This window comes from Sylvia atricapilla, chromosome 25, assembly GCF_009819655.1.
Source record: "Sylvia atricapilla isolate bSylAtr1 chromosome 25, bSylAtr1.pri, whole genome shotgun sequence".
Taxonomy (NCBI): Eukaryota; Metazoa; Chordata; class Aves; order Passeriformes; family Sylviidae; genus Sylvia; species Sylvia atricapilla.
Window position 1 is genome coordinate 4,112,892 of NC_089164.1, and position 26,087 is coordinate 4,138,978.

At 46.7% G+C, this 26,087-nt stretch overlaps 2 protein-coding genes across 2 annotated transcripts in view; one reads left to right on the top strand and one right to left on the bottom strand.

Annotated features, from left to right (window-relative positions):
• Positions 1–26,087, top strand: part of OLFML3 (olfactomedin like 3) — a 289,605-nt gene that overhangs the window by 219,294 nt on the left and 44,224 nt on the right. The window lies entirely within an intron of this gene.
• On the bottom strand, positions 1,092–24,932 carry TSPAN2 (tetraspanin 2). The gene is made up of 8 exons (XM_066335876.1): positions 24,775–24,932; positions 22,486–22,588; positions 9,740–9,837; positions 9,237–9,311; positions 8,648–8,749; positions 7,411–7,482; positions 6,592–6,675; positions 1,092–5,081 (listed from the first exon to the last, which is right to left on the bottom strand). Exons 1-8 carry the CDS (start codon positions 24,841–24,843, stop codon positions 5,016–5,018), a joined length of 669 nt encoding a protein of 222 aa, XP_066191973.1. The 5' UTR covers positions 24,844–24,932; the 3' UTR covers positions 1,092–5,015.

Sequence of the window (26,087 nt, forward strand, 5' to 3'; positions counted from 1 at the left end):
GGGCAGGGCACAGAACGGCCGGGGCTGGGGCCGGGGCTGGTCCCGGCGCTCGGAGCAGCACAGACCCGACCGCGTTCACATGTGGAGCACGGAGAAGGAGCAGGAGCAGGAGAAGAAGGAGAGGGAAAGGGAGAAGGAGGAGAAGGAGAAGGAAAGGGAGAAGGAGCCCGCGCTGTGCCGGGTCCCCGTGAGGGAAGCGGTGACACCCCCGGGCCGCAGGGGGCGCTGTGGGGACGGCGCTGAGGGGCCCGCGGGACAGCGCTGCCGGGAGCGGCGCTTCAGGGGACAGTGTTCCTCTCTGCCCCCTCAGGTGACACCCCACCTGCAGAGCTGCTCCAGCACAGGAGGGACCTGCAGCTGCTGCAGCCAGGCCAGAGGAGGCACCAGGATCATCAGAGGGATGGAGCAGCTCTGCTGGGAAATTAGGATTGTCCAGCCAGGGGAAGAGAAACTTCCGCGTGACCTTGTTGTAGTCTTCCAGTACCAGAAGGGAGACTACAGGGAAAACAGGACAAGGGGAATGGCTTCACACAGGCAGTAGCTTTAGACTGGATATTAGGAAGAAACTGTTCCCTGTGAGGATGGTGAGGCCCTGGAGCAGCTGTGGCTTTCTCTGGATCCCTGGAAGTGCCCAAGGCCAGGCTGGAGGGGGCTTAGAACATCCCAACGGGTAAATGGGATGAGCCGTAAGCTCCCTTCCCGCCCAAACCATGCTGGGAGTGTGGCACCGCCCCCCGCAGCGTGAGGAGCCAATGGGGAGCGAGTACCGCCCTCTGTCCCGCCCACAGGGGGCGGGGCCTCACTGGCACGCGCTTCCCTGAGGGGCATTCGGGCGGTGCCGGGTTCGGATCGCGGAGGGTCCCAGTCCCGATCCCGATCCCGATCCCGATCCCGGTTCCGATCCCGGTCCCAGTCACAGTCCTGGTCCTGTCCCGGTCCCCAGCCCAGATCCCAGCGCCCTGCCTGTCTCGCCGGCCGATGGCTGCTCCGTCACCTGGAGCCCACCCAGTGTCCTGGACGCAGTGCCCCTGTGTGCCCTCAGGGCCTGGGGGAGGCTCTGGCCGCGCGGATGGAGTTCTCTCCGGGAGTCGTTTATTCCAGGTTATTTTTATTAGGAAGTTTGTTTTTTTTTTTCAAATTCAAGACACAAAGTCGATAAACGCCACTTCGGAACACATCACAGGGAAGTGAAAGCTAATTTCAGCCACAGAGTTTTTGTTTTCTTTCAAAGCAAGAGGTAATTCTGCCACAGACTTGGCAGCATGAACCAAGACGCCAGTTCTGTCCAAAATCAGAATTTATGCTTTACCATACACATTATCCTGGAAGTGGTTTGTGTTTTGGAGAACCTCGTGGCTGGAGCACCAATAGAGAGGAAAAAGATTGAAAAGCTTTATTTATGTACATTTTCTATGAACAGTATCCGACGCTGTTAATCCATAGCCTGCAAAGGCTGTACAACACAGCATTTGAGGGCTTAAGACAACTCAATTTCTTTTTCAAGACACATGAAACGTGTTTTGTTATAAAGCTATCAGTATCAAGACAAGTGAAATAAGAGTTTTCATTGTAGGGATGTCACAGGACTGAGCTTCATCAGCTGCTGTGTGATCTCTGAGAGGTACCAAAAGTGCCTGAGGTTTCCCTGTGACAAAGGAAGCTCCCACTGAAATCAGTTGCTTAGAAAAATTAGACAAGGGAAATGTGAATAAGGATGTTTAGAGACACAATAAGGGCATCGGCAACTTACATCTTTATGATTTAGAACAAACTGTTTGACAGGAGAACAAGAAAGTGTGTGATGTGCTTTCAGAATTATATTACCTGGAGGGATCTGATCTTTTGTCACCTTCCTCTGCCACAGGCGCAAGGGACAGTATAAATGGGTATTTTTGCTGCCTTATGTGGCAGTAACTCTCAAAAAATACCTTCAGTTACTAAGATGCAGAGAAAACTGCAATTATATTAAGCACCTTGCAACAGCAGGAAACTACTAAAGACCTTTATCCCTGGATTCTGTTAAAGGCACTAGTATATGAATAACATGTTGATTTCCAGCTTAATTTATACCAATAACTTAGAGAACTAAAGCAGTAACAGGTATTGTCCTGTTCCTGGTATGCAGTGCAAGTATCCCCTAGCCCTAAATAACAGTAACCCTAGAGCTTATGCAGGAATGCTCAGAAAATTAATGCCCTCTTTAGAAGAAGAAAAAAGAAAACCCAAAACACTTCAGCAGAAAGTTTGGTGGCTCGAGTCTGAATTTAAAGAAGGTTTTTTGCTACCACTTTTTCCCTGTTTTCCTAAGGCACTGGGGTGGTTTTGTACTTCTGGGGGAATAGAGGGCTGGGGAAGCAACAGCAGGTTCTGCAAGCTGCCTTGGCATTCAGTGCATCTCAAAGCAGGAGTGGGCATCTTCCAACTTACTCAAGAAATAATAAATAAAGAGATAAACTCTGGTCCTGTCACTACATTCTGGTGCTATGAGTTTGAGGAATGAAACCCAATTATTATGTGAAGATGTGTTTAAAATTAATACAATACTGTCATCACAAGGGGGAATGTAACACAAGGAAATTGCTTTATTTGCAGTCAGTCTTTTTTCCCTGTAGGGCAACAATCTTGGAACCTGAACCAATGGCTGTGGTGCTATTTTTACTGATTTTCTTGGAAAACTGGCTTGTCCTAAGTGGCAAAAATGACACTCTACAGGAGTTTCTTCTTTCTGGCAGTACTACCTTGGGACAACACACCCCAACTGGACACTACCCCATTATCTCTTCAGAGCACAACCATTGTGGGGACAGCCTCAGGTACACCTGGGAGCCAGGAAATTGCTTTGCTGGCTGCTGTGTTAAACTGATGTCTTAAGTTTCAGCTTGAGAGCCTCATAAATTTGCTGCCACTGCCATTCTCCCAGCTGAGCCTGTCTTAGGAGCAAGCAGCAGATCAGGGCCCTTTTTCCTGTTCTGGTTCTTGCAGAATGAGGTTCCAGGCCCTGTTTTTAATTAACATCCATTGCTAATCAGCTGTGACAGAGTGACACAAGCCTGACTCTTTTCTGGTGTGTGATTTCATGTGTCCCTGCCAGCCTAAAGCTCAGGCAGCAGTCAGCAGTGCCTGCTGTGCCCAGCTCTTAGTGCAGTGCCACAGCTCGTGGTTGGATGGGTGGAAAAGAGAAATCCATGTAAAAGACAGCAAGATGTGTCAGCTAAACCAGAGCCTTGCAGCAGCAGCACTGCCCCAAGTCCTGAAGTGACAGAAAACTGATGGGAGTTCGAGTTTCTTTGGGGAATAAGAGATAACAAATAAATAACAGATAAAGGGTGGTATATCCCACATAAACGTGCACTAGAATACACACGTTTCCTGAAATCCCTTTTGTTCCACTGTGTTTCAGTGGAATGAGGACCCCATGACTTGTAAATTCCAAGGCCTCTTAGACAATGGTGTAGTGGAATGTGTAGTTTAACTGAACTTCTCCTCATCGTGTAAGGAAAAACTGCATCAGGAATCTGAACTGGTGATCATCAGATCTTCTGCCATGGGGGTACAGTTAGCAAAAAGCTGTTCTCTGAAACCGTGAATTACCTCAAGTAAACCAAAAATTAAGAGATCCTGAGCCTTTGTTGTGATTCCTTTTTCTGGGGACAACCTTTCTCCCTTCTAGGCTGGTTCAAAAAGAACATTCTCTTAGAAATAAATATATGACAAATAGAAAAATTAAAATATAGAAATAAACTATGTAAACCCAAGCCCTGAGGTATTTCAAGCACACAGTGTAATTTTTATACCTGACATGCAATCTAAAGGTGCCAGTAAGAAAACTTCACTGCTCTGTAAAAATGTCCCATCTTTCTTTCCTGCCTTCTGCCCCAGGAAAGGGCAAGAGGTTGAGGTAAGAGCCCTGTGGAAGCTGTGATAGTCACAGAAGCAGAAACTGAGGATATTAAAGTGCTGTGTGTCTTTTCTGACCACTTTCACTCTTTGTTTGGCTTCCACAGGCCAGTTAGATTCTCCAGAGATCTGACAAAGGGGCTGCTGTTCTGGACCTAGGCTCCACTCCTGCACCAGTTTGTAGCCACAGCGAGGTTTTGGGGCAAAGGGGCTGCTGAATGTGGATTTTAGTGGCACCTTGAACTCACAGTTGGGTTTTTTTGTGTGTGCCAGCCTCACTTGGGAAGCTTGAGCACACTTTGCACTGCAGTTGGTCCCAAATGACTGCCTGGTCTTCCCAGCTTCCCACCTCTTTCCCCCTCTTCCTTTAGCCTGGATCTCCTTGGACATGTTTTCTCCCCCAGAGCTTTCTGCATTTACATGAAGGGTCCAGTCCTACAAAAAATAAATACCCAGTCTCTGCATGACAGTGAAGTCAGTGGGTCTACTCACATGAATTCAAATTTGCTGGAGCAGCCCTTTAGGCATTAATTATTTTTTTTAAAAATAAAGTCCTATTTTATTAATTCTACTCTGTTTGGGCTTTGAAAAATAAAGTCACAGAATGGATCACAGGTCTTCCAATGGCATTTGTCCCTCTGCTAATTCTTGGCAAACAGGGGCTCGGTGTGAGAGGGTTGAGAGCACTGTGTCCCTGTGAGATGTGCACATCCTGCACAGGGACACTCTGGATGCACACACAACATGTTCCATCTGCAGGTGCTGCACATCCAGGGACCTGCTCACATCCAGATGTGTTTGTAAGGAGAGAGATGCATGTGCTTACACCAAGCCTATACATGTGTAAACTCTTAATTGCACACATACAAACAGTAAAAGTCAAATTAGTCTTAGATGCACCTTTGCTTTTTTCATTAAAAAGGACATTTTAAACCCCTTTTTTTGTTCACTTTAGTTTTACTGTAACTAATACAATTCACCTGATCACCTAATGGGATATTTTCCTCTCAGTATGTTAAAACACTGATTAAGATGCATTACAATTATTAAATTGGGTAGAAGAGCACTTCTTGTAAGCTTAGTCTGGAACTCCTGGGCATTGTTGTGCAGTGCCAGTTTTAGATCATTTCTCTCATGTTACGGATCGTACAGCACAGAATCATGCTGAATATCATGCCAAAGATCTAGAAGAGAAGGGATGTGATTTAGGGATCCATTTACAAAACAGTTACAAAACAATTTGCATATCAGACAGTCTGAAGGTCCCTATGGCAGAGCAGCGACTGCTTCCACCTCCAAACCCCAGAACATCAGGCAGTAAACATGGGAGAAGTTTCACTGATTTTGTCAGCTCACACTGGTTTCACTGTTCTTTGTTCTAAATGTCCAGGCAAGCACAGCTGCCCCAAATATTAATGTTATTAATATCAACTTAAGTCACATAATAATTGTGACTATTGGTGGTATCCTGGTATTGCACAGGAGCATTCTGAGTTTCAGATGCTTCTGCATGGAATGTGACACACATTTGAGTGAGAGCAGAGGGTGACTCCAGAGCCCCTGGAGCTGGTGCTGAGCTCTGAACAGTTCCTGTGCTCAAGAGCAAAGCTGTACATTAAATCTAAACCCCCACTCGTGTCAGGGAACTTGTTCACTAGAGGGAATACTAAAAGCAGAGAGCAGTGGGTGTTGCCAGAGGCTCTCCTTTCTTGCCACAGCTCGATTCTCCAAAGCAGCTGCCTCCTGAGGCTGCACTGCTACAGGTGAGAGATGGGAGTTAAAGCACTGGGTTCATGTCCCCTCCCCACACATCTCCCTAAGGACAGCTGAGCTCCCACAGCCCAGGAAGTGGCAGAAACAAGCACAGAAAAAGGGGCAGGTGCATTTCTGCTGCTGGAAGAGCTTGTGGTCACTTCAGGACCTTTGCTGTGTCTGAGCTGGGGATCCAAGAGGACATGGTCCCAGTTCTGGTGTGTCCGTGATGTTATTGATCTCTGTCCCAGCCCTGCTGCCTGGCTGTATTTTTGAGTCCCTTCATGTTTCATACAAAGTCCAAGATTGTTTAATATGCACACTGTGGTTTCTGTTACCTGCAGAAACCCTCCAGCTGCTTTTCAGTGTCCACATAAATCTGTGAACATCCTGCTCTTCCCAGCAGCTAAAGGAGTGTTTCTTTACTAATGCTGTGGCTTCTCATGCTGCTGGTGTCTGAGCCTGAAAGAGTGCTGGAAAAAGCTTTGTGCCGGAGCCTGGTGAGCCCCAGCCTGCCGGTCCTGTCCTTGGGACAGGGTGACATCTATTGGTCACAGCTCTAGTGGCTACTCTTTATTCCTCTAAAGCTAAGGAATGAATCCTAAAGGATTTAAAGCATCAGAGTGCAGTTCTTTTGGCATACATCAAACGCTGCTACAGCCTTTTGCCTTTCAGTTTGGCTCATGTGCCCTCTGCTCCTACTCTTACAGCAAAAGATTACCATTGCTTTGGAACCTTGTCTAAGGACACAAAACAAACTTGAAAAGCACAGTCACACAGCCCTGCTTGCAGTGATGGGGGCAATTCCCAGGGAGAAGACACACTGGAAGCAATAAGAATCGAGGAACCTCACCAGTTGCTGCAAAATACCTTCCACAAAGCCTTGAGTAAGGGCCCGGGTACTGGACACAAGGAGAGATTGCAGAACATGGATTTACTCACTGTGATGCTAGCAATTGCAATTCCAACAATTCCAACTAAGTGCAGATGAGTATCAATTACATTCTGAATTTCAACCAGGCAGTTCTGTTAAAAACAAAATTAAAATATTTTTTTATGCCTAGAAATCTGTATTTCAATCAATTCTATCAGCTGTTCTCACTGAACAAGAGATGAATACAAAAATATTAATGCAGTCACCATCTTTATTCCTGCATCTAAACCTTGGGTTTTGCATGATAATTTTCCCAGCATCTTTCCTTTTCTGGTGAGGCATCTGTACCTCTTGCCTGGAGTGGCTGACACATTCAAGTAATTTTCTTACACTCAGTTTTTTCCCTAAATTTAAACTCCTTTATATAACAGGCCATGCTAAATCAGGAGGTTTGGTGCTTCATTTTGACATTGAACTCAAAAGCAGATTCCAGAAAAGACAGAAATTACTGAAATATCTTTCTTAACACCAATGAAGTTTCTAGACAGGAGGCTCCATGCATGACTAAGGTGGGTCCTTGCCAAAATTCAGCCTCCATGGAGAATTTGGGGTCCTGTTCTGTTCCCTCCTTCTCCCTTTTCCTTTCAGATGATGCAATATTGCTTCAGGTACCATGGGATGCCACAAGCAGGTGTCAACGACTGAAGGCAATATCACCTCCAGCTTAATTCTACCTCCAGCCTGCTCCATTCCATAAGGAATTTCATGCTGGAATTTGCAAGGTAAAAAGGAACATCTTCTTTTCTTTTACTTACAGAATGTCTCCAGTTTTACTAAAGAACTGACATGAAAAAGGGATTAGGACAAGCAGGACAGAGGACACTTGCCTTTGGCAGCTGGATGTTCTCTGGACAGGGTAGTCCCGTTTGTTCCACATTACCTTTCCCACAGCACTGGAGCTGAATGAGAGCGAGAGGAAGGGTCAAAGAGGGGGAAATCACAGACTCTTTCATACTGAAAGTGAGAAAATAAGTAACTAAAAAAAAAGAATCTGAGGAGATCAAGTAATAACCTTATTCTCTATATTTAAACTGCTGCTTCTGGTAGAGTTCCAACTGCGTGGGATAAAATTCTCAAAAATTAGTTTCAATTGTTTGAGGCCACAGGAAACAACCACATTTGTATTAACAACAATGTCCAGAAGGGATTTTTGTTACAGTATTTCATAACAAAGCAAACAAGTGGATTTGGGAAAAGCAGATCCCTGGCTTACAAGAAAACAGGAGTTGTTAAAGGGAGAATGCAGAAAGTTCAAATATCATATACAGAGTTATGGGCAATGCACAAAAGCTACAGCAGAGAATGTTGGAATTTTATTTCTGACACAACATCGTGCTGGGTTTGGAGACAGTAATAAATCAGAGTTTCAGAGGGTTTGTTTTTCCTGTTTGCCTATCTCCCACAAAATGCTTGGAATTCCTCCTTGGGTCAGAAATAAGAGCTATGGGAGAAGGACAAAAGGGTCTGAGGTTGTGAAATGTTTGTTCTAGAGAACGTGGGAATTGCTGTAAGGAGCAACAAAGCTTGGGCTTGCTCTCCATGGGAGGCAGTGTAGATCCAGGATGGACACAAACAGGATTAAAGAAGTCACAGGTTGTAACTCTGATTCTGACATTCACTTTTTGGGTGGCCTGAACTGTGTGTCACATCTGCTTTTGGTCTTTCACCAACTTGGTTCAGCCACACTGTATGTCCCGGGACACAGGTCACGTTTTCTCTGACAAATGCAGAGGGATGCAGACATTTCTCTCTCCCTCTGCATTTGCAAGTATTTATCTGTGGATTTCAATATCCACAAGGGCCACAACAGTAATTTCTTCTGCACATAAAGACCAGAGGCATCAGAAATTTCAAAGCCTGGCTAATTGCGCTTTCAGATGTAGAGATCCAAAAACCAGAATTCTGACAGAACCCTCAGGAAACTCTCAGGGTTGTGAGCCTCTGACTGGATTTTAAGTACATTCAGTTCTATTTTGCCATACCTCAGAGGGAGGAATTCTGGATTCTGATGGGCAGGGTGACAGTGGAGCAGTGGATGAGGTGTTAAGGTGGAGGAGTACTCACAGCCACGTGGTAGCGATAGATGGTACTGTTGACTTTCCCCACTGGGTTTTTCATGTAGTCCTCATAAGCATCTTCGTAGATTTTCTGGGCTTCCTGTATTGCCTGCAGAAATCAGACTTTCTAAGTGGGATGCAAATCAGTCTTATCCCCAAGACTTGCACCTTGTGTCCTCAAACTCCAGGGCAAAAAGTTGTGCCTGGTAAACAGGTATGGTGACTCAAAAGCCTAGAGGGTTTGTGGCCTGGGTCACAATGTTCATAGGTTTTATTCTGTGCTTTGGTTAAACACTCTGAGTTGGGGAAGTTCAGTGCCTAAATTTGTCTGCCCTTCTCCCAGGCAATATCCTCTTTTCATACAGTTCCCCTTGATGTTCCTTCAAGGCTGAACCACACCTCCACTTTTTCTTGAACAGAGGAGGCAAAAACTTCATCCTATTCCAAACTTGTGATAACACAAGCTGTCGTTGGTTCCAGATAAGAATGTCAGAGAGTCTTCAAGGGAAAAGTCTCCTGGAAAGTTTTCCTATGGTCAGTGGGCACTGGAACCCATAACTACCCCATTATTACATGAGAGGCTGTTTGCTACTTACCACTTTCTTGCCTATGAAGGCAAATACTCCAGCGGTGACCTCACCTGCAAATATCACCAACAGGCAAGCAAAGAACTGCAGAGGAAGGAGAGAATCTCACATGAGTGAAACTTGTTCATGGGGGCTGCCTGCCAGCCCCTCATCCTCCCAGGCCTCAACAGCCCACCCTGAACCAAAGCTCCAGAGGAGGCTCTGCAAAGGGCTGCCAAGGCAGATTTCTTGTCACATTCAAACAAAGGGGAAACGGCAAAGATGTGGCTCAGAGGGAGCTTCAGGAAAATCAGAGGGTAATTCCAGGGAATACCTCACAAGGGACAGGCAAGGGCACCTCTCCATCTATGCCAGCTCTGCAGTAGCATGGTGGCTGCTGAGTCCAGAGAAACTGGATTAGCCAGTAAAAGGACATAATGAGGTGTTGGACTGTAAAGATCTTTCCATTAATGACACTGAATGCTTTGGATGGTTTTCCTGCACAGCCCAGGCCCTGGAAACCTTTTACTCACTGTTCCAATTAAGCACTGGGACTCCCGTGCTGCTCCACAGCATCCGAAAAATCCAACTGCTGACATGATGGCCCCTGCTCCCACCAGTACATAGAGTCCTGTGGAAATCAGAGCCAGGCAACAATTTCAGGTTTCTCTTCCCCAAAGCTGAGACCTATTTCATCAGCCTCACCCATTTACAGACAGAACAAGGTCTCTGGCTCTCACAAAACTGGTTGCACAGAAAAGGTTCTCTGACTACAGCAGGAGAGCAATGCTTTCTTCAGAATTCTTGGAGAATGAAATAAGATAATTTGAGATTAGCTCAGTTGGTTAGAGCATGGTGCTAGAAACACCAACTTTGCTGGTTTAATTCCTGGATGGGCCATTCACCTCATGATCATTGTTGGCCCATCCCTTCCAACTGAGAATATTCTGTGATAAGAATCTGTAACCTCCACCTTCCAAGTTTGCTGTCCCAGGGACAGTTCAGTGCAGAAAGAACAAGCCTCATACCAATCCAGAGCCCCCTTTACACCTCTGTAATAAGCAATGTAAGGCAAAAACCCCAGCTTTGCTAGAGGGCTTATTTCTGGGACACCCTGGGCTGGAAATGTGCTGTACTGCTTTGCAGGGGGGGACAAAAGGAACATGGGAGATGGCAGCACGGCCCCATACAAATCTAGGACCCCAGCTGTAACCTAGAAATACTCTTATTCAATAGGTGGTGGTTTTGTTTTGTTTTTTTTTTTTTTTTTTAATGGGCTTTATCTAGGACAAAAGGAAGTCAGAGCACAGAGTTTTTCTTTCCTCACTCGTGAATGTACATGTTTTGATCTGTGCTTAGGCAACACACGGGTTCCTGTGGGGGTCAGTTCCCACCAGACCACAACCACGAGGCTGTGCCTTGGCTCTGGTACCGTGTTGGTGTAATTCCAGTCCTTGCCCTGTGCAGGATGTGCAGAAATCTGCCGTGCCAAGCCACTGCTGGGGAAAAGAGCTTCATCTTCCTTCTCCTCGTGTCCTTGTGGTGAGGGACAGTGGAGCTGCAGGCGGAGTGCACTAGAGGGCACAGTGAGCCTTCCTCCCAGCCTGGACTTCCCAGGCTTCCAACGAGAGCCTTTAGTGTGCTCAGTTACCAGTGTAAACATTATTATAAAATCCGACCCAGGGTTAGCAGAGCTGCTGGAATTTGCTGTTAGCAGGCCTTGTGTAACCTGCACTAGAAACTCCTCCAGACGACAATTTGCAATTGCTGGGAAAATGTAAAACCAGTCAATGAGCGCAGAACTTCCATGCAGCTGCTCTGCCTCACTGGTGCAGCCTGCTCCGGGAAGGCAAACTCCTGCCTGCTGCCCATCCCCTGCCACATCACCCTCCAGCCTCTGTGTCTATCCCAGTTCTTGTGATCCTTCTCCCCTCCCTCCTTCTGCCCCAGTTCCTGCTGAGAGATACATTCTGCTAAACAGCAATAAAACAATTACAAGTAATACGGCCCTTTGCCCTGCTAATTGTAATATACACGGTGCTGGGGGAACGCTGTTTGCTCTCCGTGTTGGCAGTTCTTATTCCATGTTTTCTGGATTTTTAGTCGTCAGCCACCTGGGACTTACTGGGACTGAGCATTCTTCAGGCTATACTTGTACACATATTCACAGCACCGCTTTTTACTGATGTACAAAGATATTTATGGCTCAGGGGAGAAAGGTCAGATGGAAGATGAATTGGAAAAGACAAAAAACCCTTGCTCAGGTGCAGAACCTGGTGCTCAACAGCCAAACACCAACACTGCCATTTCCTGGGATCTCCATGGTAACAAACACAGTATAATTACAAAGAACTTTCCTGGACGTATTCAGTGTGTCACTCCCTTCTCCTGTCCCTGTACTTATCAGGCCACTTAGCAAAGATAAATTTGAGTTAAGGAGACAGGAAAGGAGTCTTCCCATTTCTTTCTGTTATTTGTAGCTAGGGAAGACAAAGCTCGGTGAGTCTCAGGGCTGAGACCACTTTCAGGATTTTGGATTTGCATTTGTCAGAGGAACAGCCTGAGCGTTTCACTCGCATGACTCAGAGCTAAACCACTACCTCAATGAGAACTTCCCTTTTAAGGCGTGTTACAGGAAGAACTCACACCACTCGCTAAACAAAGCTGAGCCCCACAGCTGAGCCAGCCAGGAGTTAAAATCCACCTTCTTGCATCTTCTGCTCAGGAGAGTTCATCCCACTTTGCCCTTTCTGAGCCTGAGACTACCACTTGCTGATACCCAGCTATTTCTAGATGGAAAATAATGTTGGCACTTCAAATTTCCACAAAATTAAATCTATTTTTACTTTTCTACTATATATACACACATGTAACCTTTCACACAGGAATGAAACTTGTGAATTTGGGGTTGTCCTGAGACCAGGACTTGGCCTCAATGATCCTTGAGGATCCTTTCCAATTCTGAATATTCCATGAGACACATGAAGAATAGCTTGAAAAAAATTTCAAAGGGGCCAAGTTACTTCTCAGCTTGCACTGAGAGGTTTCCCAGCGCCAAATCCAGGGATGCTCAGTGGAAGACGACTTCCAGGAAATATGTTATAATTTATGGCTTAAACACCTTCACGAAAGACTTTTGCCTATCGTAGCACAACTGTATTACAAAAGCTGTAGAGAAGACCACCACGCCCTGACTAAGGCTCTGCTCACTACTCGAGATAAGATAAATTGGCTCAGCTCAGCCCTGGGGATACATTCACCGAGGGATGGAGCTTTCCTCCCTCGGGGTGCAGACCGCAGCTCCGGGGCTATCAGCGGGCAAAGGGCAGGACGAGGGGAGGTTTTGGATGCGTGGTGAAAAACCCCTTTGGTGAGAGGCAGGGAAGGCACCTCCTGGGCTGAGCACCGGAGCCCAGCTGAGCCCCTGAACCCCGGGAAGAGCCACGAGGGACAGCAGAGTCACATCAGAGGGGCCCAAAGGTGCCCAGACCCTGCACCAGAGCCCGGCACATGATGCAACAGATCCAGAGCCTTGCAAGGGACAGTGGCAAACCTGTCGCCCCTCAGGAGGCACGGGGGTGTTCCCACCTGCCCAAACCCTGCATTAAGCCACTGGATTCTGCGCTGTGTTGAAGGATCCTCATCATGCAGAAGAGCAGGAGAGGAGCTGAGACATCGCTGGAACCCTTGATGGATGAGATGCTTCCACTTAACCCATCACTCTCTCCCTGTTCGTGCCTCCCCCTTTTTCTATTTATTTCTTTTTTCTTTCTTTCTCTTTGCCTCTTTTACTATTAAATAAAATATATCAAATTTTTGGCACCAACATCTAACCTCGTTTGGTTTTAATAATGTTTCGTGGGTAGATTTTGAACCTTTCTGGGTTTGATCCATTTTATTTACAGACTTAGTTTTCTTTGCTCTTCTGTGTTCAAACTGGTTTGTAACAGTATCAAAGCTGTAGATGCAGAAATATCCTGGATGGTGTAAGTATGTAAGACAAAGATCTGGTATTTCTTTTCTTAGAGGGCTGAACACAGCAGTGTAGGCATGATCACTTCAAATTCTTGATAAGAACAGACCTAAATTTAAAGTGAGACTCTCTAGAGAGAAAAAAAAAAAAAAGCAAAGGGTGGCAATGTCTGGCACACAGGCCTTGGAATCCCAGCCTTACCTAAAGCCACCGAGCACTGAGAGCTGTCAGCATCAGCAGTGCAAATCCAGACATTTGGTTGTTAATATCACACCTCTCCTTGCAATAGTATCCAGTGTCAGAAGTACCTCAGCTTCACTAAAACCCATTCCTCCCCAAAAAGCAGGATGGAAAGCCTTAATCAGCTTCTCTTCATCAACACTTCCATTGTAAAATACAAAGCCTTGGCATGGCCTCCAACTTGGCATCTACAGCACAGCAGGGAAACAAAAAAAAGGGCCAGTTTATAGCCACAAAATGGAACAGGTTTGAGAGCTACAAACTGACACGAAAAGTTCACCACAAAGCTCAACATGGCAAAAAGAAGTGTGTGAGTCAGGTCAGGGTAGAGAGCTTGTTTTGGTGAGTGGAAAATTATGAGAAGACTGCCCAGATGCAGCTTTTTGTGCAGCAGAAGGAAAAAAGTACAAGGTGGAAAGGAAGCAAAGGTTTGTGGCCTTTGTGAATTTTTTCCTCTCACCTCTTGTTGCCTCTGTTCATTTCCTGCAATTCTGTTCTCTGGTCTGTGTGAGCTCATGAGGAGGTTTGGCACCTAAAGGGAGAGCAGGGAATGCAGAGAGCAGGAACGCTGCTGTGGCATCGAGGAGAGCCAAAGTGGCCCCAGTGACAGAGCTCTGCCATCTGGGATTGCTCACACTTGGAAGATTTATTCCACCTGCATTTAGGACCCACAAGCAGGACAGTCTCAGGCCCTGACTGCAAAGGGATGAAGAGGCACATTCCAAAGCTTAAAATCCATGTGCAAATCTGTCGGAAAATTGGTTGATTTAGGCAGACACAGCCAGTGCCCTGATTACTGAGGGGCTTCTGGAGGAAACTGGGGCTTCTTTATAACCACAGGATGAAAAACAACGTGTCACAGGACTGGGGATTTTTGGACAGAGCCTATTCTCATCAATTTTTTTTTTGTGAGGAAATATTGAGGTTTTGGGGTGTGGTTTGTTTTGCTGCGCTGACACCTTCCCTCTCCCTCCCCCTCCAGTTTTTTATAGATGTGAAGAGAAATGAAGATTTCTCCTTTTAGCAGTGAGTCAAGTGAGAGAACACCTGATAACAAATTGATTTCCTTTCTGGCTGTAACTTAGTGAGTGTAGAGAGGGAAGCCCCTTCTTCTGCCATTGTTTTATTTTGCAAAGACAAATTTAGAAAGCCATAAAGCAGCAGCATTTCTGTATATTTGCTTTTTTGATTCATCCCATGAGGAAAATCATTCTTTCCTGAAAGGAAATTGTCAAACAGGGGTATTCCCTGTGAAAATTCCAACAGGAGGGATTCCCATTTTCTAGAAGACTCTGCTTTGCAATTACAAGGGGAATTAAAATGTTATTTGGCAGTCTCAGAGCATGCTGTGGCTCCCAGTAGTGAAGAATGACAAATCCACAACCCAGCAGATCTCTGGATCAGTCTCAGTGCCCGTGGCACAGAATTCTTCCCTAAGACACTTCTCTGGATCTAAGGACACATCCCTTCTTGGGCTGTACTTGGAGACTGGAGATCTGCAAGTCTCAAAAAGCACCTTAAAAACGATCAAGAGATTCTGTGTGTCACTACCTCTGTGATTCACAATAATACAGAATTCCAACTCTTTAGACCAGATAAAAGAGAAGAATGGAATTTTATAGCTAATCGCTGCAATATATATATATATTTATGTATATCAAAAGTGAGAGAAGGATCAGCCTGGGCTGGACGAGGTCTAATTTCAGACTCTGGAAGAAAACCGACTCCCAGAGCTACTTTTGTTTGTTTATCTGTTTGTTTTTCCCCAAGTCTCACTGAAGGTTTGAGGCACAAATCCCTGCCTGGAGCCTAGTGCAAAAGCAGGAGCAGACAAACACACCCTGTCTCTATCTGGCTTTATTTCACATGGGTTTCTTGTTTACCTGGCTGCTATGGGCACTTTCCATTTGAAATAATTATCCTTTTTTTTTTTCTCTCTCTCTCTTTTGGGCTCAGTAAATAACACTGAACAAACCCCCAACTGTTCCTGCTCCACGGAGAGAACAAGCAGCTCTGTTCTGGGAGTGAGGGACCCAGCAGCAGCGACAGCAGAGCTCGGGACCCACACAGGGCTGGAAGGGATTTTCCTGGGGGTGTGTGTTCCTTGCAGCCCAGGAGGCAGATGTCCTCCTCCACGGAAGGACTGAGGCTCTCCAGCCCTTAGGAGAGCACCAAGGAACTTCTAGCACAGACACACTCCTGGAAAATATGAGAAACACATGTAGGAGTCGGGGAAAACGGCCAGACAGGGACAGTTGTGTGTGTGGCACCAAGCTCCTGAAACAGGCTTGTTACTAGAAATTTCCATTGTATATTTATTTATAAAATCCATTTACAGAACTGGAGAAAAGCTGCAGAGGCCTCTGAAGTGACATGAATTTCTGGAGAAGTGGAGCATATTAAACATACCCTCATTTCAGCATAATGGATGTATCTGATTAAGTGTCTTGTGTGAATTCAGCAGGGATTTCGTGGTTAATCTTCCTGGAACCACAAAAGCATTACAGGCACCAGCCAGTTTGGAGGTTTCTGCTGATGCACAAATCATAAATTTCAATTTAAAAGCAGCCTCACTCTAATGTAGCATCCCAGTCCAGTTCGTCCCTTTCCCCAGAACACCAGCCCTTGTTACGAATCTTGCTCACGTGCATCCCAGCACCATAAACAATTATGGCCCAGATTCACTCGAGGCTGTGTGTTCCCAAAGCTGCTCCAAAGGCTCTGTCAGTGTCTGTCACCCCCACAGACTGCTCTGAACTCAGGGGTCACCAACACACCTGTGCCAGCTGGAGCTGTTCTACCCTGGCTGAACTTCACAGACCCCTGTGCCAATGGATTCTACAATTTAATGATGCGAATAGGGTGGGAAAACTTCCTCTCATGGGTTCTATTCAGAGAACACACTGTGGTCAGAACCATATGGCCAAATGTCTTGGTACTTTTTCTAGTTTTGTTGCATTATTTTTGACTGAAACCACAGAGCATTCAGGACACTGAATGCACTGGAAATGTACACAATGATGTTAAGATTTTTAATTGGATTCCCATTTCCTTTCTTCATAATTCCTGACATTTATATGCCTATTTGACTGCAGTAAGCAAAGCACTTCGTTGTCAAGAGCAACTGATAGTGAGTCTAAGATCATGTTCATGTGGTTGTAGCTGATTTAAAGTCTGTCAGTGTTGGTACTGCTTCCATTATCTGTTACCAATTGCATCACTTTGTTGATACTGTATTTCTTCTGCCTTTGTAATACTCAGTCATTTGGTATTCTGAAATCCTCTGGTAATTCTCTGCAATCCTCTCTAGATTAGGACACTCTGGATAATCCTGTGTGTGCCTGAGCCCGCTCAATCCAAACCCTCCTGAAGATGTTTTTGAACTGGCACGCCCCAAAGAGGATCCTGAAGGCTTTTTGGTTGCTGGTTTGGTTTTTTTCCAGCACACAAAACGCTTTCCTCTTAATGGCTTCAAAGCAAACACTCCAAATGTATTTACAGCTCTGTCAGAGTGAAACAGCACAGGACATCTCCTTCATGGGAGTTATAATGGGTTATACTGGTTTGCTTGTTATGTAGAAACTGCTTCAGAGCATGTAGAGCTCCTTTTAAAGAGACTGTATGAAAAAGGAGCCTGAGCAACCCTGGAGTGTGGGGTGCTGCTCCAACAGGAGGAATCATGGAAGGATTTGGGTTGTAAGGGTCCTTAAAGATCATGTAGTTCCAGCTCCCTGTCATGGGACACCTTCCACTGTCCCAGGTTGCTCCAAGCCCAGTCCAGCCTGGCCTTGGACACTTCCAGGGATCCAGAGGCAGCCACAGCTGCTCTGGGCATCCTGTGCCAGGGCCTCCCCACCTTCTGAGGTTAATACATTAATGTACCCAACCACATCCTGGGGGCATCCAGGAATGGGAAACACTTTGATGCCTTTTTACTCCCTGCAGGACCAGGGGCAGTTTATCCCCGGTCACCTGCTGCAGGTGGCTCTTTCCAGAGAGCTCCAGGTGTTGCTGTGGTGAGCTCTGGGCTGGCCCTGGGCAGCCTGCCCAGAACAGGGACTCCTGGAGCCCTCCTGGGGCTCAGGGCACCCCGGGCATTGGGTGCTGTCAGGGCTCAGCAGTCACAGCAGTGCCACCAGTGAGCAGGAACCAGGGTGGAGAAGGAAATGGGGTAACTGTGGGTTTGGCTGCTGCTGTGGGCTGGGGCTGACTGGCTTTTACACAACTACAGCAGGGAGAGGAGGGTGGGAGAAGTCACCCAGGAGGACAATTTAATGGGCAAAAAGCATAAAGTGCATTATCATGCTTAAGTGATTAAAGAAAAAAAGCCTCCTGAACCTCAGCATCTTGCAAATATACAGCAATAACCCTGAGGCAGATGGACAGATTGTTCCATTAAGCTAAATTAGCTTGTTTGGTCAGAATTGCCTTTATTCTTGCCTTTATTCTGTCAGGGGGAATATTGACTCTTAGGAACTGCTGCAACGTTTTGTGATCCAGAACAGAGACTCAGGCCTTTAGAACAACTTTCACTTTGAGCATGGTTTTCTCAGGGGGTGATAGTGGTGTTGTCATATTTTTAAAGCCAATTTCCAGGGCAGCAGTTTCCGTTTCCCACTCAGGGCCACTATCAGCTTTTTCTAAAACACTCTTCCTGAGTGGTAGAAAATGAACGCTGCACACAAGATGATAGCAAGAAAGACAAATTCATTGCTGAAGTCTTAAGTACAGACTAAAAGCCTCTCCAATACATGATGGCAGGATCATTTAATGCTCTTGTTGTGGTTTCACATCTCTGCACAGGGGCTGCTTTGCCGACAGCTCTCATTTTAAAGGCTGGTAGAGTTTGAGAGGTGGTGGATTTAGGAGAGAAAATCCTGTTGACTAAGGGTTTAGTGCTTGACTCCAGAATAGATGAGTAGAACTTGAACAAAGTGAGGCACAGGAGCAGAGAACTGCAGTTCACATGGATGGAACTCCAGCCAACTCCTGTTTGTATGGGCATCCACTGCTATGGAGAAAAACTACTAATATCCTTCAGCTCCAGACATGACTTCATATCCAAAAGCACGCTCCATCTAACTGTACCTTTCAAAGCCAGCAGTATCACTCCTGCTCTCTGACCCCAAGAAAAAGCCACAATCACCCTGAAACTTTTGTCCACAGCTGTTTTGGCCCTGATGGATCCACAGATTGGATCATGGGACTGAAACAAAGAGAGGAGAAAAGAGCAGGAGGGTTTGTGAGCTCTGGCTGTGCAGGAGAAGCAACACTTCAAGGCTGAGAAGGAGCCACCCACACTGATTTGTTTGCATTCATCAGGTTTTGTTACGATTCCTGAGGGAGTTTGTTGAATACCTACGCTTCACTGCTATTGGTGCTGGCAGGGATGGGACCCTCTGCACTTCGTTTCTGAGGAATACAGAGTTTGTCCTGCTTGATGCCCTTTGACCACCAAAAGCAGAGACAGAAGGAGTCTGGAACTGATCCTTAAAAAGTCCCAAAGTCAGTTTTTGCTTCACAAGTGCTCTTCTTAACACTCAGCAGCACTTGGTCTGTACTACTGTGCTTTAGTTCTTCTTAAAATTAAGAACAGCATCACTTCAAGGAATTAATTAAGGACCGATTAATTGTGAGATAGCAGCACTGACACCCTGAGCTCCCACAAGCATCTTATTCCCTTCTGACTGGTGCAGACCTTCCTGTCCAGTAAAAAATTCCCAGTGTTAGTACAGGAGTCTCCATAAGGATGAGCAATCCGAGGGAATTCCCTTAATTCTACAGATCTTTTCTCTGTTTGATCAGTGCAGTGTCACAGACAACTCGGATAAAAAGGTATCTGCCAGCTATGGACCTTTGCTGAAATTATCCTTTTTTTTCTTTCATTTTTTTTCTCTCTCAAATGCAGCTAAGAGAGGGATCTCTGAACTCTACCAGGGCTGAACTGCAGCTGAACAGGGAAGCCACAGTTTTGCTTCACCACTTGAAGCACAGGCACAAAAACTGCACTGTGAGATGGAGTAACATAAAAATATATCCCATTGTAGAGGGAACTCCAAAAGCTGCAGGGAGAGAATGTCCAATTTTAGGAGCCTGCTCCTGTGTAAGATATGTCTGGTAAAATGGTTGGAGACTGCGTGGGTCAAAAAGTTCCAATTCCAACATTTTTGTTGTAGGTTTTTCACTGCAAACTTCAGTGGGGAATATGGATCACCAAACACAAAACCACAAGCAACAGAAAGCTAGGAACACATATGTGCTTGCCCACAGCACTGCTGCCTGTAAGCTGTTCTCCAACCAACAAAAACATCTCAGTGGCTGGAAAAGATGAACAGGCCTGGTTGCCAAGTCATGGCCTATTCCAGGGGCAGAACAGACAGCTGGACTGCTGGTAAAGAACGGGGCTATTTAAGGAGACTCACTCTGGCCTAATGGAAAATGCAAGGATAGAATTATCAATTATTTTACACTAACCCAACATTTCAGATCCAGGAAAAAAACAATCACAAGGAAGCAGAAGAGAGAAGCTGGTTAGACTCGGCTGGCAGCTCAGTCCAGGTACAGAAAGAGCAGAATGTGCTGCCCTTGAGAAGAAAGAAAATGAACTGTTTTTCAGAGGATGGTGATTCTGGAGTGTTTCAGCCTGCAAAGCAAACTCCAAATGCACCTGCACTGCCGTTCCAAACACTGACACAAAGTTGATGTGATGACAGGACCTTGGGTTATCACAAGGAGCCACAAAAGCCATCAGTGGAACAGAGACAAAGAAATTCTTTTTGGATGTATAGCTATATGCTGATATTTTAAGGCATGCTGCTGATCTGCCTTCTCTTTCAGCCCTCAGGGCAGCTGCTCCTGCTGTGCTGCACAGTGTTACATATTAAGAATTCCTATGCAAAACCCTGGCTGCCACCCAGAAGGCATGTTAGAGAGCAAACACACAGAGCCAAATAAACAACAGTCCCAGAGACTCTGAGAAAGGCCCAATACACAACTGCCAAGGGGGACTCCGAGCTGAAATCTCCTAGAGAGGGAAAACTCTTCAGCATGACCTTCAAACGCAGCTTTGTCTGCTGCAAACCTCACTGCAACTGAACTTCTCACTGTCCTTTTACCACGGCCTTGGTCCCAGACTGCTGACAGCCTCAGCACGGCTGTGCCATCAGATGCTCAGGAGTCACAACAGCATTTAGCAGGATTTCTGATGAGGGAGGGAGGCCAGCAGAAAACTTTGGTTTTCTTTTACAGGAATGCTCTGTTCAGTCCCTATTACAAAAAAGGGCACTTCTGCTTTAGAATTCAGTCCAAAGTGCAAGTGTAAAAGATTTCTGAATATCTCTGTGCCCTGTTGCTCAGCACTTCTTCTCACAGTTACGTATTTCAACAGCTCTATAAATACGTGTGGCAGCCCAAGAACTGAATGTCATGGGGTCTGATGAAACTTTTACAAGAATGTTCCCCAGGACTTCCCAAAATTAACAACTTTGAACAATTTTTGTAATTTCTATACAGGCCAGAAGCAGACTACATCTTTTGGAGATTTAAATACACATGCACCAAAGACTATCTTGTTTACACCATGTGTCCCAGGCTGCACTGGAGCTTTGGTGCTTATTCACAGCACAGGATGTAGCACTTGCTGCCTTCCAACAAACCAGCAGCACTTGATTTGAAAGGCCAGAACATCCTTCTGTCTTGTTTGCTCTCCTGGGACAAACATAAGTGGATCAGGCAGGGAAGCATTCCAACCTACAGCACGGGGAATTCAGCAGCTATAAACCGGATCTGGAAATGAAGTTGGTGATCTAATATGCTGCTGTCATAGCAGCTCAGATGTAAGAGAAAAAGTAAATCATACTTCCTGGCTCTCTGTGGAGGTGCTGCAAGGTGTTTTACAATAACTCTCAGGTCCCAAACAATGTTTTCATGTGAATGGTTTTATTCAGCCTCACAAAATCCCATGGAAACATTGTTGGACATACCATTCTCCTCATCTATTCCCACAGTTGCACAGCCACTTCTGTGCCTCTAGCCTGGCTGCAGATGTTAAAGAAACCTGGGCCTAGAGCTGTGGTGGATCCAAGACTCCACTGAGAGAATTGGGGTATTTAAGGTGACTGCACAGTCTTGGAGTGATGGGAAACTGCTGCAGGACACCCCTGGTCAACTCCCAGTCCTTCCACCCTATCAGAGTGGCTTGATGGCCAGGGCAGGACCGGGTGTTCACTCGCACTTGGCATTTGTAGATGGCAAAAATATTTGCACCAATGGGATTTTTTTGGGTCCATCTCCAGGGGTGATGAATTGAACAGAAAAAAATCCAACGTTTCTAGTGTAAATGTTGTTACAGTTGCCAGTAACGTAGAACTGCAGTTGCTGGCAGTCTCAGACAGCTGCTATTTAAGTGTATCTAAAGATATAAACACAGGTGGCATTTCCCAAAAACCCACCTGGAAATCCCAGGGAGGAAAAAGTTATCTTAAATGCTAAAATCAGACATGACTAATCCCAGTTCTGTGGGCACAGGAACTACCTGATTCCGGCTCAGGTTGGACAAACAGCTCCTGAGACGACTGAACCCCAGGTAGGTTCACTTTTCAGCTGTGGAAGGATTTGCTCTGACACTTCAGTCCCACTGAGGCCTCCACAGGGAGAACTGCTGAGCAGAATTTTGCTGCTGTCTTGGTTCTGGGAACATTCTGAAAGAACACTTGTTTTGTTGGCTGGCAGCTGCACAGAAAACTCTGGAGGGATATATTGGTGAGCCCCACAAGTCTCTGACCTGTGTCACCTTCTATTCTGAGAGTATTAGCACAATTCACTTAGTATATGTGGGGACTGGATCTAATCCAGCAGAAGAGATTAATTAGGTCTAAGGAATTGGATGCCAAGCAGAGAAAGGTCAAAAGCCATCACACACATGGCACACAGCACCAGAATATCCAGTTTTGTGAAGGTCAGCCCAGGAATTGTTGACCTTCTTATAAGTCAATGCATAAGGTGTGTCACCTGCCCCAGGATGCAACCAAGGCTGGAGACTGCTGCCCTCCCAGCACTGGGACTTACCCATGAAGAAAAGTTCCGGGGACTTTTTGTCTGTAGCAAACTCAGCCATGGGCCCACCAAACCGCAGCCACAGCCCGAAGGCAATGACAGCCAGTCCCGCCAGCTGCAACACAAACAGAGCAGTCAGCACTGCAGGGACAAATGGATGGAGAGTATCACAGGATGTCTTGGCACCTTGTGCTTTCTTGAAATCCCCCAGCTCAGAGTTGCACTGTCAGAAAATTCATGCAGGACTTGCCAAGGTCTGATAACAACAAATTCCTATTACAGTCCAATGTACTTTTTTTCAGCTCTTCAGTGTAGCGGTGCTTCTGAACTTAGTGACTCTCAAATCTTGTCAGTCATTTAATCATCAAAACTGATGATTTGTCATGAATTGTCCTGAATTGGGCCTGAATTGTCATGAGACATGGAGTGGGGCAGGGGACCCCCACCAAAACTAGGAGGTACAAGGATTGTTACTGGGTAGATATCTTGGATCACAGAAATTACAAACCAGTCATAGATGCTGTCCAGTGCCAAGGAAAAATTCCCTTTAATGGGAACAAGATTAGGTCACAAAGGAGTGTCACAGCATGTTTGAGGGGAAAGATCTACAGGTCTTTCTTTGGGTCTCAGCCTCACCACATGTCAGAGAGTGCTGGCAGAGAACCCCAGCATCCTGCAGGATCAGTGCTATGTGCCCTGTCAGAGAGCTCCAGCATCCCACAGGAGCAGAGCTGTGTGTCCTGCAAGCAGCTCCAGCATCCCACAGGAGCAGAGCTGTGTGTCCTGCAGGCAGCTCCAGCATCCCACAGGAGCAGAGCTGTGTGTCCTGCGGGCAGCTCCAGCATCCCACAGGAGCAGAGCTGTGTGTCCTGCAGGCAGCTCCAGCATCCCACAGGAGCAGAGCTGTGTGTCCTGCGGGCAGCTCCAGCATCCCTCAGGAGCAGGCAGAGTGTCCTGCTGCTGCCCAGGTCCAGAGCCTCAGTCTGTGGCACCTGCACAACCTGGACAAGGCTCACAAACACCTGCTGCTTCCCCTGGGGGTGCCAACCTGGCACGGTGCTCCCCTAACCTGTCCTGCATTCCTTGGCACTTGATCCATTGGCACAGCTCCACAAGCCAAGAGAGAGGCGATTGTGCAGCTGGAGATCCCGGCTTTCCTCACAGATGTGTCCCAGCAGAGGGTGAGGGTCCCCTGTCACTCTGTCACAGCACGGGGACCTCCCCGCTGGCAGCCTTGGGCTGCCAGGGCCTCTCCAGGCTGTGGAGTGCCCCTGGCAGCTCGGGATGAATGTCCCAGCCAGCTGAGGAGATGGTTCCTTCCATCTCAGCAAAAAGGCAGATAACAAAACACAGTACTTGTCATTTTTGAGAAACAAATAACACAAAGCTTTGTCCTTCTGCTGCCTTGCAGCTGCAGCTGGGCAGCATCACTCTGCCCCTCCAGCTCGAGCACAGCAGCACTGTGTCCCCGGAGCGCGCAGCGCTGTCACCACGAGGGAACAGCCTTTGGTTTAACTGTGCTTCGAGCATAAAGGAGACAAAAGCCCAAAACTCCTTGGTCCAGAGAGGCTGAACAGGATGACTTTGTGACTTCTTTTAAAAAGACCCCAGTGAATCAGAAGGAAAGAAAAAGACATTTAAGACGATAACATTGCTGATTGTTTTCTGGAAAGCTGAAGGGAGAACAGAGCATGAGGGAAAGTGAGAGAAGAGAAAGCGTGAATTCAGCTGCGTGGAACTGTGAGACTATTGAAAAGGTGCAATGAGGGAAGAATGGACACAGCATTCCCTAAATCTCTTGAGGGTGATGCGAGGACTTTGTCTTAGGATGAACTTGTAGCAGCTGTTGGTTCCCTACTTGCGATGACATTAGTAAAATGCACCGCGATGCTGTGAAATGCTCTGCTCACTGCACTGCACTGGGGGAACCTCTCCCAGCCTCCTCCTGCAGCCGCGCGGTTGCCGGGGAAATGATCGCTACTTTAAATGATCAGTTTAGACAGATGCTGTCTCTGCTCAGCAATGTCATCTTACACCGAGCCGGTGCTTTCCCAGGCAGAGCTGTATCTCCCTAGCAGCGAGCAGAAGCCGGGAGCGCTGGCCGGGCGCTCCCGCAGCCTCAGCTCGGGCAGGCGATCCCGGCGGGGCTGCCCGGAGAGAGCCGTGCCCGGAGAGAGCCGTGCCCGTGCCATCCCCCGGACCCCGGGCACCCCTGGCACCCCCGGCACCCCGGACACCCCGGACACCCGCAGCAGGTGCCCCTGCCCCGGCCGGCCCCGCTCCGCCCGGCGCGGCGCTCACCCAGAAGGTCAGGTTGAAGATGAAGAGCAGGATCTTGATGCAGCGCATCCCTCCATAGCCCACGCCCATGGCGGGCGCCGGCTCCGGCAGCAGCTCCCGAGGCGGCTCGGCCCGAGTCCTGCGGGGCGGCCCCGGGGGCAGGTGCGGGGCCGGGCGGATCCGCCGACCTGGGCCCGCCCCGGGGCGGACTCTGTGCCCGGCGCCGTGCCCGGGGGTTCCTGCGGCTGCCGGGCGGGGCACGGGCGGGGCCGCTGCTGCTCTTGACCCGTGCGCTCGGTGGAATCCCTCTGGGCGCCCCGCTCAGAGATGCTGCCCGCAAACTTACACGCAGGATGAAGAATGTGATGTCGTTAAACCTGTCTTGCTTCATAGCTATAGCTAAGAGCCCCTTCAAGCTCATTTTCTAATCATTAATTTGGTCTCTAATTTGACCCAAAATGCTGACTCTGCTGTCAAAATCTTACAGCTTTTCCATCTCGTGATATTTTTTTCAGCTTCTTCTTCGAGGTCTCCAGGAACTCTGAGTCCAAAGTTGCCTGCGGGGCTTTGACGGGAGCACGAGTTAAGGTTGAGTCTGTGGAAAAGTGGGGTTTCTACTTTAAACATTTCCTCTCCTTGTTTAATGAATAAAGGACATATTTCTTATTTATTTTAGTTTGTTCCCTAGTCATAACTGTAGAGTTCTACTTATTTTCAGGTTATGCATAAATTTTCCCTGAGGTGTGTATGGAAACCATGCAAAAATGTGTGGGAAAAGTTGTTTGGTGTCGTTACTTCAAATCACACTCATCTAATGATGCAATAATACGAAAGCATGTTGGAGGTGGTTTCCTTTTTCACCCACTTTGCTCTTCATTTTCGGTTCCGTTAAAGCCTGGCCACATTTTTGAAAAATAATCCCCCACCCCCCCCAAAAAAAAAAAAAAAAAAAAAAAAGGAAAAAAAAATCCTAAGTTTATCTGAATTGCAATGACAGAGTTTAATTAAGAATACCTTATTCCATTCGTAATGAAGTACACTTTATTCGTTTAGTTGTTTGGGTTTTTCTAAAGAAACATTGAATCTACCTTATAACTTATAAACCCCACAATTTCCCTTTGTTTTTTCTTCCATGATGCTCCACTAGATAGTGTTGACCTACCAGGTCCAGTGTATTCCTTCTAAAATCACAAAAGCATGAATGCATTTGAATAATCAAAATAACTCCATGACAGTGACATACATCAAACAGTAGCAAAAGTCTTCATTATCCTCTGATACATTTGAAGCAGGAAAAGAATGAGGGAGTGGTTTTGCCTTGCATTGTGATGGCA

Coding starts and splice junctions, on each gene's coding strand:
- TSPAN2 (XM_066335876.1), bottom strand. CDS start 24,843: ATGGGCGTGGGCTATGGAGGGATGCGCTGCATCAAGATCCTGCTCTTC. Junction 22,589..24,774: donor TCTTCAACCTGACCTTCTGG/GTGAGCGCCGCG, acceptor TTTGTGTTGCAG/CTGGCGGGACTGGCTGTCAT. Junction 5,082..6,591: donor TTGCAATTGCTAGCATCACA/GTGAGTAAATCC, acceptor CTTCTCTTCTAG/ATCTTTGGCATGATATTCAG.